The sequence below is a fragment of the Octopus bimaculoides genome, chromosome 2 (genome assembly GCF_001194135.2).
Source record: "Octopus bimaculoides isolate UCB-OBI-ISO-001 chromosome 2, ASM119413v2, whole genome shotgun sequence".
Classification (NCBI taxonomy): Eukaryota; Metazoa; Mollusca; class Cephalopoda; order Octopoda; family Octopodidae; genus Octopus; species Octopus bimaculoides.
In genome coordinates this window covers 144,209,205-144,226,833 of record NC_068982.1, presented here as the reverse complement: position 1 = coordinate 144,226,833, position 17,629 = coordinate 144,209,205, and the positions used below count along the sequence as shown (strand labels likewise).

Below are 17,629 nucleotides of genomic sequence, written 5' to 3'. Positions count from 1 at the left end.
AGCAATGTGTATGTTGTTGTCACAGGTCATGTATGTGTGGTTATGTGTGTTTTTATGTATCTATGTTATGAAAAATAGGTAAAGAATACTGAGATGAAAGTTTAATCTATGACGTTGTATGTATCACTTTCTCTCTCTCTCTCCCTCTCCCTCTTTTACTTTTACTCTCTATATTTTTATGTTGAGCGCGTAAGAATGGCGTTCCAGGTAGCAGGGATGAAATATAAAAGTTGCTAGAAACAACAGCCAAATCTCAAAAAATCTAATTACTGCACTGGAAAGTTCAGATCGAGAAAATTCCATTGATGTAAAAATTTTTACGAAAAAGTGGAAAATGTGGATTTCTATAAACATTCAAAAAGGCTTCACACAAACACACAATTTCAGATTTATATATTAAGATATAATGAAAACTGAACTTTTAAGATAATAGCTTTTTCCAATTATAGACAACTTCTAACACAAACAACGAAAAAAAGATGTAAAAAAAAACACAAACTTAGTGACACTGATTTCTAACTTTGGCACAAACCCACAAATTTATTCTCAATATATCACTGGTATTTAATCATCCTTAGCGGATTAAAAGGTACAGTTGGCCTCAATGGGATTTGAACTCAAAACACAAAAACCATAACCATATGCTACAAGACTCAGCTGTTTGTGCCATATGTCAATTCCACTACCACCTCCACCAGTAATAATAATTATTATTATCATTACTTCTTAATATGCTGCAAGGGTAACAAAAATCATCATTTAATGTTCGTTTTCCATGCTGGCATGGGTTGGACGGTTTGACGGGCTGCACCAGGTTGCTTTGTCTGTTTTGGCATGGTTTCTTCAGCTTGTGTTCATATTGTTTGTGAAGCAGAGATCCAAAATGTTATTCACCCTATTTGGTCTGAGTACAACTTGCTCCATGAATAGGGCATTGGTGAGGTTGAACAGGGACTCCACCTGTGTTTGTTTGCAATGAGTCATTCCTGAGAGCATAAAACCTTCAGGCCATTTGATGTTGGGGAAGTTGAAATCACCCATAAGAAATACGCTCACGTGGTGTTCCAGTTTCATGAGGATTTCTTTAATTCTTGTGAGGCAGTCTTCAAACTTGCCTATGTGGTTTGAAGCATCCGGTGGATAATATATATTGCATATGACTATGTTGTGTTGTCTTATGTATACAATTAGAGTGTCACATACTGAATTTGACCACAAAACATTTATTCCAACACTGCCAATTCTGCCAGCTCACCATCTTGGTTTCTGATTTAGGTACAAGGTTAACGATTTTGATGGGAGGGGATTAGTTGAAACAATTGACTCCAATATTTAACTGGTACTCTGTTGACTTTGGCGATATTTCAGTTCATAATGTAAAGAACAATGTTGCAAGTCATTTTGTCCAACACTTTAATGATTCTACCAGTCTACTACCATTAATAATAATAATGATTATGATGATTTCAAATTTTGGCACAAGACCCACAAGTTCAAGGGAAGGGGCTAGTTAATTACATTGACCCCCATGATCAACTTGGTGCTTATTTTATCAAACCTAAAAAGATGAAAGCAAAGTTGATCTGGGCAGAATTTGAACTCAGAATGTAGCAACAGGTGAAATACCGCAAAGCATTTTGCCCAGCTTGCTAATGATTCTGTCAGCTTGGTACCAAATTTCTTCAGTTGGAACTATTTTACTAACGAACATGTATGGGGAATAAACTATTTCAACCAATGAAACTGGTTCTTATTCGTGTCTGAGACAAAAATGAATTCTTGGCCAAATTTTGAATTTTAAGACGGTCTTCTCCTGGCTCTTCGTATTACAAGTTCAGTTTCCTCTAAAGCTATTATCATTGATTATCATTGCTAATATTAAGAATAATAGTCGCAATAATGATGATGATAAAGTCATTTTAAGTTATGAAAAATGTACCAGTTGATTGTACAGTCTATTTTTAACCGCTCCTCATTCAACTGTTTCTCTTATGTCTGTGTAAAATCATTCTAATTCATATACATCAATGATTTGCATCATATCCGGAAGGAAACAATTTCAAGTGACTTTTTCAATTAATCAACCAGTCAAGTTTGTAATCCAGGATTGTTACAGCAGCTTGACGTGCCAGTTACGTGTTACCTCCTTAAGAACGTACTCCGTAACACTAACTTTGACACTCAAAAAATTGAGGAAATGTTCCATTTATGTCCTGAGTAAAAAATTAAAATCTCCAAAACATACTCAATTTAGTTGGTAACATCAGCTTATTTCAGTTGTCTGTAAGTTGAAAACCATAAACCTTTGTGTTTTTATGAGTTACATTACCAATAGTTTTCCGCTTGCTTGCACTGCTACTGTCAGCAGTTGTAATAGTTGAAATGTGATCTGAAAGGGACAAGAATTATTTTGTCTAGCTACAAATAACATAATGAAAATAATGTACAGTGATTAGCTGATCTGAGCCCACGAGTGTAAGGTTTGTCTTCGTTTTTTTTTTCTTCCTTTTTTTAGATGGAGTATTGTTATTTTTTTTTTTTTTACCTGTGACTTGTATTTGTTTTACCTTTTTTTCTTTTATCTTGTTACCTTTTTAACATGTCTACATAAACAGACATTAAGTAAATGAAACATTAATAGTAAACAAAATAGAACTATTCCTAATATTGAAATAATCTACTGAAAAGAGAAATGAAATTCTGTTGGAAAGTCTATATTTATCTACAGACATCATTAAAAACCTTTTCTTCAAGAATTATAATGGACAGTCAAAGAGACACCAGCATAAACTTTATGTATGCTTAAAAAATAAAAAAAACTTAACAGCTTTTGCAGGTAAACTGTTCTGGAGGGCCCTGTCTTTTCTAACAGTGAAATTCTTGTGTAAAGATTTTTTACTCTGTGCAGTACTAATTATCTATTTTATATTTTGGTGGAATGCAATGATATTGACATTTCGCATAATATTAATTTTGCTGTTTTGTCATTCAGTATAAGATGGTTATAATTATTTTCTCATTTCATTAGAGATTTCTATTAGTCGTATGTCATGTAACAAAATGTAAGTTTGTGTGTGTGTGTATTTCTATGAACTTTTGTTACCATTCAACAAAAGTTGATTTTAAGTCTACTTCTGTTAACCATACCACTTGTAGTTTGGCAGTTTCGACTTGTGAAGACCAGTGGAAAATAAATACCTCACTTGAAAAATAGATAAGGGTTGGTAATATGAAGGGTGTCTGTCCGAGGGATACTCCTTCAGTTAGTCTCATCCAACTTATCTCATGATGATATATTATTTTTATTCTTTACAAACAATACACAATGCTTCAAGCAAACTACAATACTCTCCTATTATTTTTATTATTGAATGGATTTTTTTTCTTATATATTTCCAGTTAATATTGATCCTGTAAAGGTGAAGAAGGAAATGTACCAAGCCTTAAAGGATCGACGAGATGCTCTCATTGAAACACTTAAAAAGAAAAATGAAGAGTTTAAGCAGCTATGTATTCAAGAGGGGGTAATTTAATATTTTTCATATTCAATATCTCTTTCGTGATGTTACCATTTCTTCTTGGACAAAAATTGGCATCACTTAAAGAATTGTATTAGTTTTATATTGTTATACATTCTCCTAAATGTTAATTTGAAAAATCGTTTTATTAGCTGCCATATTTCACAGAAACAACATATTGAAGTCTTCCTTTCTAAATTATTTTTTCCTTCTGTTTAGATTAAGGAATGAAATTTATCATTTCAAACAAGTTGTGGATTTTATGGCAGAAGAAAATTTGTATTTATGCTTTTTGTGTAGTTGATTTTATTAATACTTTACTTCCCACATAATCATGTTAACCCATATAAAAAATATTTGTCATAAAAGTAATTCAATTTCTACAGTTTCATATATTTATTTCGTGATTTCAATGATGATGTAAATGAATTTCAGAAATATTTATAAAATGTTTGTTATAATTGTAGGAACTTATTGGTCATCTTCCAAAAGACACACCGATGGCACCTGGTGAACAGCCTCCTACGATCCGGCGGCGAGTTCGGACAGCCTTTAGTCTCTCCTCAAAACTTGTACCAAAAGATGGTGATAATGTAAGTTATGAATGTCAGTCTGTTATTCTTTAATGAAGGGTAACTAAAATTGACATGAGTTTGATGGATAACATAGCTAAGCACTTAATCAGAGGAGCGTAATGGATTTTAAAATAAGGAAAAAACCATTAGATAAAAATGCATAAAGCACAAGTTTTTCGCAAGGAAAAGAAAGAAAAAAAGTCACCTGTGTTGTCACTGAAATATTTAATTTTTGTTATACTGTGTCTGACTAGTCTATATTTTATCTTGGAGAATATTAACAATTTTGTACTTCACTTAAAATTTAGTCATGTTGTGTGATGCAGGTTAAGACATTCACTTCATAATCACATGGCTCCAGCTCAGTCCTTAGCCATGTGAGTGGAATTGGATGGGAACTGTATGGAGATATGTTGGATGAATTGTACCTGTCATACAGCTTTGTCATTCACTGGATCATGTTCATTTTGCCTGAGCACTAATGCTGAGAATACTCAACCACATACTGTAAATGATTAGGTAGTTCTTATTATACTAGTGAAGGATTAATTTATTTACTGTAATAATCTGTATATAGTTTAAACTGCTGGATTATTCTTCAGTTGAAGATCATAGTGATTTTGGTACCTTCTAATACTATTTTTCTTCTCGCAGTGCCCAGTGACATTGATGTTATAAGGGTGTGTGGATATTTAGTTCCACACCAAAACATTCTATTTTCCTAATTTTTCTGCACTCTACCTCTCTCTCTCCATCCCTCCAGTTTTCAAAGGCTCTTGATCAAACCAGGATGCAGTTTTACTCCCATCTTTATTGCTTAAGCCCTTTATACTTTTAGCCCAATTCCCACTATGGTGAACTTTACCTTTTGATCCTTCTTATGTTGACAAAATAAAGACCAGCTAAGTACTGGGATCAACAGACCATGATAAGTAGTACTGGAAATTATTATTATTATTATTATTAAATTCCGCCAAGGTCCACTTTGCTTTTCATCCTTTTGGGGTCGATGAAATCAACTATCCTCCTCCCCCAAATATCAGACCTTGTGCCTATAGTAGAAAGGATTATTATTAATAGTAATACCAAGCTATATGTAAATGTTTAAAATATCATTTTATAGTAGAATAAAACTGTTGCAAGTATACCCAAGTTCTCAGCAGCTGTCGGACAGATTTTTAAATATGTGTTTGTTTTAATCTGTTGTTTCCTTTTACATACATAGTCAACATGAAAATAGTGGGAATCCAACCCATGTCACCTTTGCAGATACCTTGGCCTGGCTATTGCCATATCATAAAAAAAACTTCTAACAGATTTCATAGACATAAAATGTAGATGTTTATAAAAGAATTAACATGAGATCTGCTATTTTTTAAATAGTCTATGACTAATCCGTAATAATAACAGTGAGTAATTAGTTTTTAACAAATGAGCTGTGGATTTGACTGTTTCAAATTCTTATTATTGTCACATTGGCTTTGGCACGTAAAATACACCATTTCGAGCGTGGCTGTCGCCAGTACCCGCCTGATTGGCCCTTGTGCCGATGGCACGTAAAAGCACCCACTACACTCTCGGAGTGGTTGGCGTTAGGAAGGGCATCCAGCTGTAGAAACTCTGCCAGATCAGATTGGAGCCTGGTGTCGCCTCCTGGTCCACCATTCCTCAGTCAAATCGTCCAACCCATGCTAGCATGGAAAGCGGACGTTAAACGATGATGATGACATTGGCTTCGTATATCTGACCTCCACACCATCCTATTCAACAGAGCCAAACATGAAATTATTGTTAAATCTCAGTTTACCTGTTAATTGTTCATACTATGAGTCATAAGGATATTACATTTGGACTCCTTTAAAGTGATCCAAGTGAACTAGTCAGTTGTTGTGGTTAAAAAGTCCTTTTCAGAATCATATCCTTCCAAGTTCAATTCTATTGCATCGCACCTTGGGAAAGTTACTGCTATAGCCTTGGGTTGAACCAAGCTTTGTCAGTGAAATTGGACAGATGGAAACTATACAGAAGCTTGTCAGATATTCTTGAATAAGAGTCTTGCAATCTTCTACCTATCATTTGGGCACTGCTCTTTCTATTCTGAGTGAGACATTAAGGAATTTTTGTTTTTTAATGTACATGCTTAGTGTTTGCAATAATTATAGGTGTGTAGATGTGCACAAGTAGCTATAATCAAAGGGCTTATAGCAAAGCAGTAATTACACTGAGATATAAGCAATGACGATGTAGGTTCAAACCCCACGAAGTTCTTATTAGATTTGTATATCAGCACAAAAGTACTGTTTAAAAGATGTATGTGTAGTGAAAGAAGTGAAGGCTTATAGTCCTGTTACCTGGGCCTTGAATATGCTAAAGTGAAGGTGATTAAATACAGCTTTGTAGTGTGTGCCATGCAAAAGGCATCTTAGAAATCATACTGTCTATGCACTAGTTTACCTGCATTGAGAAGATTTCACACTAGCAATCATATTTGGCTGTGCTCTTGAATAGTTGGTATTAAACCAAATTAAACTAGAATCCATGATTGCATACATACACATCTGTCTGTGTGAATATGTAGATAGACATAGAGATGGTACCAAGTGTGATTAGTGAATTTCTCATTAAGAGATTGCAGTGCTCTATATATGGTTGATAGCTCTTGTTTGATGAGGTGCAACATCTGCAAAAGATTGAAACTTCTTTTGACTAAAGAAGTGTAACCTCTCTTCAGATAGAATTTATTATTTTTTATCAATGCCCACTTGTACTATTTTGCTCACATTCTGCTTTTTATATGTTAGATGTAAATGTGTACACATACTTACATACATACACACATGCATGTGCACAAAGCAGAACATTTGAATCCATAGGAAATTTGATGTTAGTTATGTTATGGTTTGGACAGGGATATTTAGTGAAAGATTAATGTCTATATTTGTTTACTGTAATGTAATAGGAAGAGCATATATCTGTACTTTACAATCCTGCGTTGTTCACAAAGACAATATTTTTTTATCAGAGCAACATAAAATATAACTTCAGCAAATTAGTACTCCACCAGATTTTTGCTATTAGTGGGGCAAATTATTTAGGTAGGTAAAACTTTCACCATCAGGCAGATCTGGAGACAGTGTCCAGTTGAATGGTCAGCTTAAACATCTGAAGTCAGTAGTTCACATGAATTTACCCAGAACTATCAATACATTAAAGGAGGCACATTCATTTGTGCTAACATCAGTACAGATAAATTTAGAAAATTCAAAGCTCATGTATTTAATGGAATAAAGGACTTCATTTAAGTTCTCTTTCTGTGGATCCAGACTGTTGGGCTGCTCTGTCTGTATATTTGTGTATGCATATGTATTTGTTTGTGTGTATGTATATGTATATGTATATATATATATATATATATATATATATATATATATATATATATATATATATATGAGAAAGACATATATAGTGAAAGATTAAAAGAAATTGAGTAAACTCTATGATCCTCAATAGTTCTTTTTTACTTGCAGATGGAGAATGAGTTGTCATGTCTTGAACTTGAATATGAGCTGCAAAGTAAGATCACCAGTGCAGCTAATAAGCTGGCACACGATCCATCAGTCAGCAAACAGGTGCGAAAGCAAAGAAAACAATCCTACCAGAAGGCTGAAACTAAGGTGAGATAAAACATACCATTTTATTTGTGTGTTTGTATGTGTGTGTATTATCATCATCATCATCATTTAATGTTTACCTTCCTTGCTGGCATGAGTTGAGTGGTTCAACAGGATCCTGTGAGTCAGGACTGCTTCATGCTCAGATGTCTGCTTTGGAATGGTTTCTATTCTTAATGGCAAGCATTTATCAGTGTGTCATCCATGCTGGTGCCACACGAAAAGCACCCATGCCAGTGCATTGTAAAATGTACCCATGCCAGTACCACATATAAAGCACTGGTGCTGGTGCCATGTAAAAAGCGCCCAGCACACTATGTAAAGTGGTTAGCATAAGGTACAGCATCCATGCCACAACAGACAATAGAGCCTGGTGTATCTCTCTGGCTGGGCAGCTCCTGTCAAATTCGTCCAACCTATGACAGCATGGAAAATGGGCATTAAATGATGATGATGAATAAGAGCATAGTAGAGAGGAAGGTGGCCTTATTCTAGGTGTGAAAAAGGGACTGGAGTAAGTGTCTAGCCATAGAAGAGATACATGGCTACCTTGCACTGTATAAGGCATTTCTTCTTAATGGCATTTCTTCAAATGTCACTAAGGTTTACTTTGTCTTTCATCCTTTCACGTCAATAAAATAAGTAGCAGTTGAACTTTGGAGTCAATGTAATGAACTATCGCCTCCCTACAAAATTTCAGGCTTTGTGCCTAGAATAGAAATAATTGTCATTAAGGTGGCAAACCAGTAGGATCTTTGGCACAGTTCAAATCCTGCCACGGTCAACTTTGCCTTTCATCCTTCTGGGGTAAATAGGTAAGTACTGTTTGAGCACTATGGTCAATTTGACTTACACCCTCCTGCTAAAATAGCAGGCTTTCTACCAATATTTGAAACCATTATTATTATATCGATATGAATGGGGATGAAACCATTACTATCATTAGGTATGAATTGGTAGAATTGTTAGAGTATCGGAGAAAATACCTTTTGGTGTTTTTCAGCTCCTTTCATTCTGAGTTCAAATTTGCAAGCCTTATTCCTAAAAATCAGAAACTATTATTATTAAAAGTAGCAAGCTGGCAGAATTGTTAAAGCATTTGGACAAAATGCCATGCAATATTTCTTCTGGCTCTTTATGTTCTGGTTTCAAATCCCACCAAGGTCAATAAGTGTCACTGAAGTACTGAAGATAATATTGATATAATTGACTGTTTAACTATTCCAAAATTTCTGGCCTCAAAGTCTTTTGTTGCATATGTATGATGAAAAACTTTGAAGGAAGTAGTACCAGTGGCCATACAATGAAAGAGTTTAGTTCCTCAATTTATAATCAATAGCAACAGAAGCAGTATAAATATTAAAAAAATAACATTTATCCCCATTTAAAAGTGGGTTGTTGTGTTAAATCATTCCAGAAATAATTTCTGGCGTAGGTGTAAGGCCAGATAATTTGGAGGAAGGAATAGTCAAGTATGTGAAACCTACTATTTGACTGGTACGTTTTCATTGACCTCAGAAGGATAAAGGGCAGAGTTAACCTTGGCAAGATTTTACCTCAGAATGTGAGGAACTGGAATAAATACCAAGATGCAGATGTTCGATACTGTAACTTTTCTGCCCTACAAAATAATACTGAATAATATATTTAGCCATCAAAGGCCTACATTCATCATCATTGTCATCATCATCATTTAATGTCTGTTTTCAATTCTGGCATGGGTTGGACAGTTTACCTGAAAACTGGTAAGCAGGGGAGCTGCACCAGGTTCCAATCTGATTTGGCATGGTTTCTATGGTTGGATGCCCTTCCTAACGCCAACCACTCCAAGAGTGTTGTAGGTACTTTTTTTTATGTGCTACCAGCATGGGTATCATTTACATAACACCAGAATCAGTTATGACTTTGATCTCACTTGGTTTGACAGGTCTTCTCAAGCACAGTATATTGCCAAAGTTCTCAGTCACTTGTCACTACCTTCATGAGGCCCAATGTTTGAAGGGTGCTTTTTAAGTGCCACTGGCACAGGTTCCAGTTACACGACACTGGCATCAGCCACAGCTATGATTTCACTTGGCTTGACAGGTCTACATTGATTCTACAATAATTTAATCATGTCCCAGCACACTATCTCAAATTAAGTCAGTTGCTAAACATATGAAACTGAAGTGTAATGTATTTCTATGTGTTTGTTTTTAATTATTTGTTTTATAATCATTAAAAAAATTTTCTTCCAGTTAAAAGAAATGGAGAAGAAGCTGAATGAAATGAGAAAGAAAGCTGGTCATTCCACTTTAAAAGTTAGTCCTGTATACCAAGGTAAGTGTCGAGAGTGTAACAGAAGTTAACTGTTGACACAAACAGTGGTCAAATGTTTGCTGTCTGTTGTATTTCATTCATAATTTAATCATAGTTTAATCATTAGTTCTTTTAATATTTTTAATATTACAAAGTATGACACGAGTTGAAACCTAACAATATCATTTTGTTCGATCAATTTCTGTTGAATATTAAGATTTAATATAACTGATATCATTACAGCAACATGGAAACTTAAAACCATTCAACATCATTAGACATCCATTTTTCGATGTAGGCATGGTTTTTGATGGGTCTATTTCCAGCATAGTAGCTCACTGTGTATCAGTTTTAGGTCATCTGGTAACACGCACGACAACAAAGAAACTTGCCAATCTTTGTTGTTATGTCACATCTTGGCATGGTTTTTACATTTAAATATCCTGCCTATCTCCAGTGGCCAGATATGTGTTTCACAAAAGATTGGGCCCATTTGCAACCATCATGTGATGTCATGACAAAAGTACACACACACACATCTACAACCCCTATATGTAAATTATTATATATCTTTATTAAATAAATCATGAAGCTGTCTTTAAAAGGTTTGGTAGTGATAAATTTGTCAGACATCACAAAAGTTTGAGAAATTTCTTTTTAACCAAGATCTTCTTTCACCAAATTCCTTGTGATTCACTATAAAAAAAAAATCATTTTTCCTGTGAGGTCTTTTTACTACCTGCAGATGTTAGTATTTCAAATATAATGTGCATGTCTAGTCATTACACACAAAAATGACGCAAAAATACTTTTGCCTACTCTACTGTTTTTTGTAGAATCATAAGGCTTTGGAAAACCACAGTTGGGAAACATTGCTTTACACTGGATGCATTTTATCATAGCACCAACATTTAGAGAAGTTGTCTGTTCAAACTAAAAATCCCTCTGAGACTGGATCTTTTCACTCTAGCTTACAGAGTTCCCACTGTCTTCATTTCTTCCTTGTAATAATGTAACACAGCTGTGGTGTATCAATTTCATTAGTAATGAAATATGAGTCAACTCAAGGAATCATAAACACCGGCTGGCATCTGGAAGTGCCACATGTTAGGAAGTACCAGAACTGAGTTTCTGTGTACCTCCACCTTGCTCTATGTCTAATTTTAAAACTTTGTTTATTTAATTTTTGACCTATTTTAATTCTCATGTGTAAATGGAGTTAATAGTTCACATTAACTGTGTTGGTCTGATTGTTAGTTCCTCTTAGACTTGTGCAGAATTATAATTTTTAGACTGCCAAACCTCAGCATGTACAGAAAAAAAAAATCAAAGTATCAGAACTGAACATCGGCACAAATAGGTTTTTTTATAACCAATATTGCGCTTCTTACAAACTGAGCCTAACAGATCTGTTTGATACTAAAAATAATTTGATTTCTTCATTATTGAATTCATTTTTATTTTTTCTATAATATTATTAAATTTTTCTTTTACATTTTTTGGATACATCAAATCCTAGAGCACCCATGACATTATACTGTGCTTTTATAGAAAATATACTCCTCTGCTTAAATTTATCAGTCTCTTTAAATAGTTATCTCTATTCATGAAAATTATTCAGGTTAGAATAGAGGAAAAATATGAAACACCAGCCATAAACTTGCAGATAAAGATGTAAAGACTTTTACTATTGAATTTCACATCTTTAAAGTATTATAAGTCATGTGGTTTTAATGATTCAGTTAAAGTAGCTAAGAAAAACTTTTTATCACATAGTTTGTATTATTGTCAATGGTTTTTCCCATACTCTTCATATCTTTTGGTTCTTCATCATCTGAAATTCATTACTCTGCTGGTATTTGGTTAAACAGGGAAATCTTTATTTCCTTACCAATATCTTGTTCTTAAACCTGTTTAAACAATGTTGATAATTTGTATGGTTTTATAAACTGAAAATCTTTTTTTAAAGTTAATAATATTATTAATGATTATTGTTTTATTCTTATCAATGCATCCCTAGACCCAAGTGAGGACAGTCTTGGACCTACTACTGATAGTGGTCAGTACTTTATTTGCAAGTTCCAGACAATGCAAATGCTATCTTTTCCTCTTTTATTTTTATTTCTTTAAAATCTGAATGTCTGCATATATCTCTATTGTCTGCTTTGAATAATTCTCAGTCTTATCTTTTTTGTTTTAATTTAAAAAGTCTATATCAGTGCTCTTCTCAAAATAAATACTTCTTAGATATCAAAATACCTGCAGCATTAGAAAGCATTTGTGTCTTTGTATATGCATTGTATATAGTTTCACAAAGTCAATGCTTAGTCAAAAGGATAAAGGCTTCTAAAGCTTCAGTTCTAAACTTTGATGAATAATTTTCAAAATCTAAACGTTAAACATCTCTTGAAATAACTTCCTTCTCACTTCAAAGTTAATATCCTTGCAATTATTACCTATGCTAGATATAATTATTTCTTGTGGTCTCCTCATTAACTTACAAAGATTAGATATGCTATATACATGGAGCATTTTATTTATCTATTTATTTTTTTTTTTCATGGAGTAGTTTATATGCTCTAGTCAGGGAGATATCAGATTGCACTGAAAAAAAATCCATCCACCATAACAAATTAATTTCATCTTCTATAACTCCTTGTTATGCTTTACCTTGTCTACCATTATTACATGATTACAAGAGCAGTGGCTCTTCTGAATTTTCTCACTATATAGCATATGTTTATTTAGACATATCTTACTCTTGTCTCTTCCTCACTCTCTCCATTTAACTTGTGCATTTTACGTCGTTATTTCTTCACTTCTCCTGCCCATGCATTAACTCACTTTTTAAGCAATGTTTTAATTTTGTTAATCCGGACTAATTGTGGCATGTTTCCAGACTAAGTGAACCTCTCAATATTCTGAGCTCTGCTTTCCTTCTCCAAATCAAAAGACCAGAAAATAATTACAATTTTGTTAAGGCTTATTCAATTAGAGGAAAGGAAATTGATTGTAAGAACATCTGCTTAGATTTTGTCTGATTTTCAGAACTGTTTTTCAATCTTGTCAATATAGAATCACCACAGCTGCTTTAATGAGTAATACTTGGCTATTGTGTGAAGGTTTTGCGGTTTTCATTCCATCAGCAATACTCACCAAACTCTGTTCTTAATCAATACATTTAGCTCTTACAGGTTCACTTGGCTTACTTTAAGTAACTGCCGTTTACAAAGAAAGACAGTTCATTGTAGAAAAGGAGCAGATGGGTATTTCATTAGTTATCCAAGCTCCTATGACTTTGAATAAAACAATTCCATCATTTTCTTTAAAAATCCTGTTTCTATTTCATCTAGAGTCAACAGAAAATAACTTGGTTATCATTTTCCTTTGTTTAAAATGTGTGTGAGAGAAAGACAGCAATAGGACAAATATATCAAAGTATTTGAGTGATACATTTTCATTGAAAAAATACTAGAACATAGAAATTGCTTAGTTGATACATTTTAGAATACTGTTATGACAGGTATATATGGATGGTTGACATACTATCATTAAAATGCTATTAGATCTCTTGACCTGCTAAAAATAGCTGCCAAACATGGTAGTATGTGATCTGAATATTCATTCAGAATTAATTAAACAACAACATGTTACTACATGTAAAATGGATGGTTCAAGATAGGAATTAGCCAGGACAGGAATAGTGCAAAGGTTTTGCTGAAAGCTGTATGTTATGAATACAATAATGAATATTATGAATAGCATTAATGAAACTTGTGATACTATTCTTCAGAGCTCTTTGATAAAGCTTGTGTGAAAATATTAAAGTTTATTACATAATTGTTTGTAATTTGAAACCTTAACCTTTTATATGTGCCAGACTGTATGAGTCAATGTTTCTGGTATTTAAGGATTATGACACTAATTGTATGGTCATTAATTCAGCTCTTACTACAATTTGTTTGTCATGCTTGTGGACAATGCACATATCTGTGTTTGCTTTAATTTACCTGACTGACCATAGTCTTACTTGAGTGCTTAGCAGTTTAGATTGGACATTGTTATTTTGAAAAACAGCTTCTTCAAAAATCTGGTCCATTTATACTAGTGTAGACTGAAAGCAAAATTGAAACATACGATAAGATTTACTCTCATGTCAGTATGATAGAGGTTGTTAAACCTTATCACAGCCACTGTACATTTTCTTATCTTAAATATATTTAGCACTATTGTGTGGATGGTGTGTTAATGTCTTCTACTTATAAAACAACCTCCCCAACAGCTCATATTCCAAATCTTTGAAATTATCCAAGATTCATTACCTAAGAAACAAAAATAAAAAAAGGAAAGAAAATGTAAATATATCTGTATTTGTAAAACTTATGCCAGTGATTACAAAGTTCCTCTTTCAATGAATATATCCCTTTCTACTGTATTTCTTTATCATTAAAACAAAATAAAAAGAATAGTGGCTTCTGATAATTTAGTTTCATCTTTATTTTCCTCAACCTTCTGTTGCATGTTATCTTTGATGTCTAGAAACTGCTTTTCTTATTGTCATTTTCAGTTTCTAAAATTATTGACATTTATTATTCTATGTTGTCAGCTTTAAAATCTTAAAATTCTTGTCTCTGCATTTGAAATCAGAATGCTAATCTTGATCTCTGCAATCTTTAAAACTCTTTTAATTTTCATTATTTTTGTTTCACATTCTCCATAATTTCACTCCTTTTCTCCAGTTTCTTGATTCTATTCCTGTCTTGTGTTGCTAAAAATATTTAATTTCAGTAAAACTTTCCTTCAGAGATTGTTCAAGAAAACTTAAATATACTACCTAATGAACTCACAAAATCTTGATTGAATATACAGTACTATTAAATATTATACTAGATCTTGTCTGTAATTATCATAGTCATATAGGTCATAGTACTACTGAGTTAAGACTACGATAATGCTTATTTAAATATTCAGACATTCTCCAGGTATACAGACAAAACTGAACTCAAATTGTATTTTGTCATCAGGCTCACAAGTTTTAACCTTTATGGTTTTTCCTCAAAACTCTGACTTTAAGTTGAAGGAACTTGATATTATTTTCTACCAAATTTACATCTGTTATAGTTATCTCATTTTCTTTCAAGTTTATCGTTAAAAATACAGATTATACTATGCAATTATGTCCTATTAATATCGAAAATGTTACTTAGGAAGTCTATAGCCATGTTATTGAAGAAATGATATAATTCTATATGTTAACAAAATATGGCATGGTAAGAATATTTCAGCCTTGTTTGAGTAGATCTATAGTCAAAGGCATTCCAGCTATGACTATCCCCCTTTTTTTTTTTCTATGTACAAGGAGCCTGGCACCACATTATCTAATGTTCTTTAAAAAACAAAATGTAGGGTGTAACTTAAGGGAGATTTGGCTGTTTAGCTCCCTGTTGGTTAAGAACTAAATTTTACCATCATTGGTTTGTGTGTGTGAATAGCAATTCATTGATTCAAAAATGCTTAAGTAATTGAATTTTTAGATGTTAAATATTTTTAGTGATAAAGTAGAATTAAATGATAAATATTTGCTTACATTTTTGTGAGCAATGTTATTTGCAGATATACAAAGCAAATGTAATACACCATACTATCAACAAAAAATGTGAGTTCGATTCTCTTTGAGAAGTCATTTGATCTGTACAAAAGCAGTTTAAAACATGATTACACACACACAACTCCAGTGACAGTTATCATTATATTTATTAAACTTTATAAATAATACATACATTCACATTAATTTTTATTTCAGAACCTGAGATGATATCACCAGTTCCATCTCCTGTTCCTCATTCTAAAAGAGACTGTTCTCATGTGTCTTTCACAAATAATGTAAGTTACTATACTCTATTCTCTATATATTCTCTAACCACCTTTTTTAGGGATACTTGACAGATAAATCCAAAACCTTACTTCCTTAAGCTGTTTCCCCTCACTACTTTAGTACTAAGCACCTTTATCTAATTGCTTTTTCAATTTAAAATAATTTAATTCTTAGTATTATTCAGGTATTTCTTACAATAGTTGACTTGCAATATTTAAACAGAACATTAACAGCATCAAGCTCACTGATCTCAGAGGGGCTGCAAAAGTTATGGGTAATGCTCCTTATTCCAGACACAATAAGTGAAAAAAAAATTTTTTTTTTTTTCAGGATTATCATATGCCTGTTTTTCCATGCTAGCCTGGGTGAATGAGGCTTTCTCCAGTACAATGTCTTGGAACTTGTTACAGTTCTTTGACATCTCTCTTGTGTGATTAGCTTCTACCTCATCTTTCCAAATTGCTCTACTTGATCTTTCACTTCTGGCAATTCCTTTCACTTAGATGGCTTGGCACTTCTTTACCAATTAGTGTCAAGTCATCTAAGTGGAAAGAACCAATTGTATCTTCCATACACATCACAGGTCCATATCAATGTACTCTTCTTCCTTATACTCTGCATCCAGTTTTTTTGTAGCTCTTATACCCAACATTTTCTTAGTTTGTTGTTTCATACAAAGTCTTTCTTTTCTGTCAACCTGTCTGTAATCCCAATGCACCTCTTATGCATCCATATTTATTCAATATAAAGTAAGCTATATGGAATTTCTAGCTACTGATTTTCTGCACGTCAAACCTGACCATTTCCTCAATGGCAATAGAATCCTGTCTTCTTTCCTACTAACTAAACCTTAATTGCCTTAATAAATTTTACTTCAAGTTTGGAATTCTCTAATTCGTCAACAGCTTCAGCTATGAGAACTAGGACATCAGCTTACAAATGGCAAGTCTTAAACTCCTCTGTTTTTATACAACTTTCAACTCTCATTTTTAATTTAAAAAGGTAGTATTGCTTAGTGAAATATGTTTTTTTTTTTTTAAATCCTTTCAATATACATAATCACATCAGTCTCTTTTCATAGTCTAGCTATTTTCAGTAGGAAAAGAATCCAACCAAAGACCATATTGAATGCTCAGTCAAATTAAGGAAATGTCTTTAATAATGATTTATTAAAATGTTAAGCCAAAAATGCTAGATAATATAACACCAGGGACAAAACTGTTATATTATAAAACACCCCGAATCTGAGGAAACTAGCAGTGAAATCATATGCATGTATTTGAGTTTGTATATTGTCAGGAAATGTGAGCAGTAACATTTTGAACAAATTCCTTCTTTGGAGATAGAGATTTAGTGTTTAGAATAGCACTGAGCAATTAGGTTCTAGACCTAAATTCACATTCAGGCTAATTCCAATTTGCATTGGTTCTTCATTTTATTGATTAGCTGTGTTTCTGTACCTGTCATCATCATCATCATCGTTTAACGTCCGCTTTCCATGCTAGCATGGGTTGGACGATTTGACTGAGGACTGGTGAAACCGGGTGGCAACACCAGGCTCCAGTCTGATTTGGCAGAGTTTCTACAGCTGGATGCCCTTCCTAACGCCAACCACTCAGAGAGTGTAGTGGGTGCTTTTACGTGTCACCCGCACGAAAACGGCCACGCTCGAAATGGTGTCTTTTATGTGCC

General features: G+C 33.3%; 1 protein-coding gene across 10 annotated transcripts in view; it reads left to right on the top strand.

Annotated features, from left to right (window-relative positions):
• LOC106875150 (FERM domain-containing protein 4A) overlaps positions 1-17,629 on the top strand; it is a 355,036-nt gene that overhangs the window by 301,686 nt on the left and 35,721 nt on the right. For 9 of the 10 annotated variants that reach the window (XM_052965645.1, XM_052965646.1, XM_014923164.2 and 6 more), the window contains 6 exons: positions 3,400-3,524; positions 3,986-4,111; positions 7,621-7,767; positions 10,002-10,083; positions 12,083-12,121; positions 15,866-15,945. In XM_052965645.1, coding sequence (XP_052821605.1) covers positions 3,400-3,524; positions 3,986-4,111; positions 7,621-7,767; positions 10,002-10,083; positions 12,083-12,121; positions 15,866-15,945 — 599 coding nt within the window. The remainder of the gene's footprint in view (positions 1-3,399; positions 3,525-3,985; positions 4,112-7,620; positions 7,768-10,001; positions 10,084-12,082; positions 12,122-15,865; positions 15,946-17,629) is intronic. The other variant, XM_014923157.2, reaches the window with a different exon arrangement.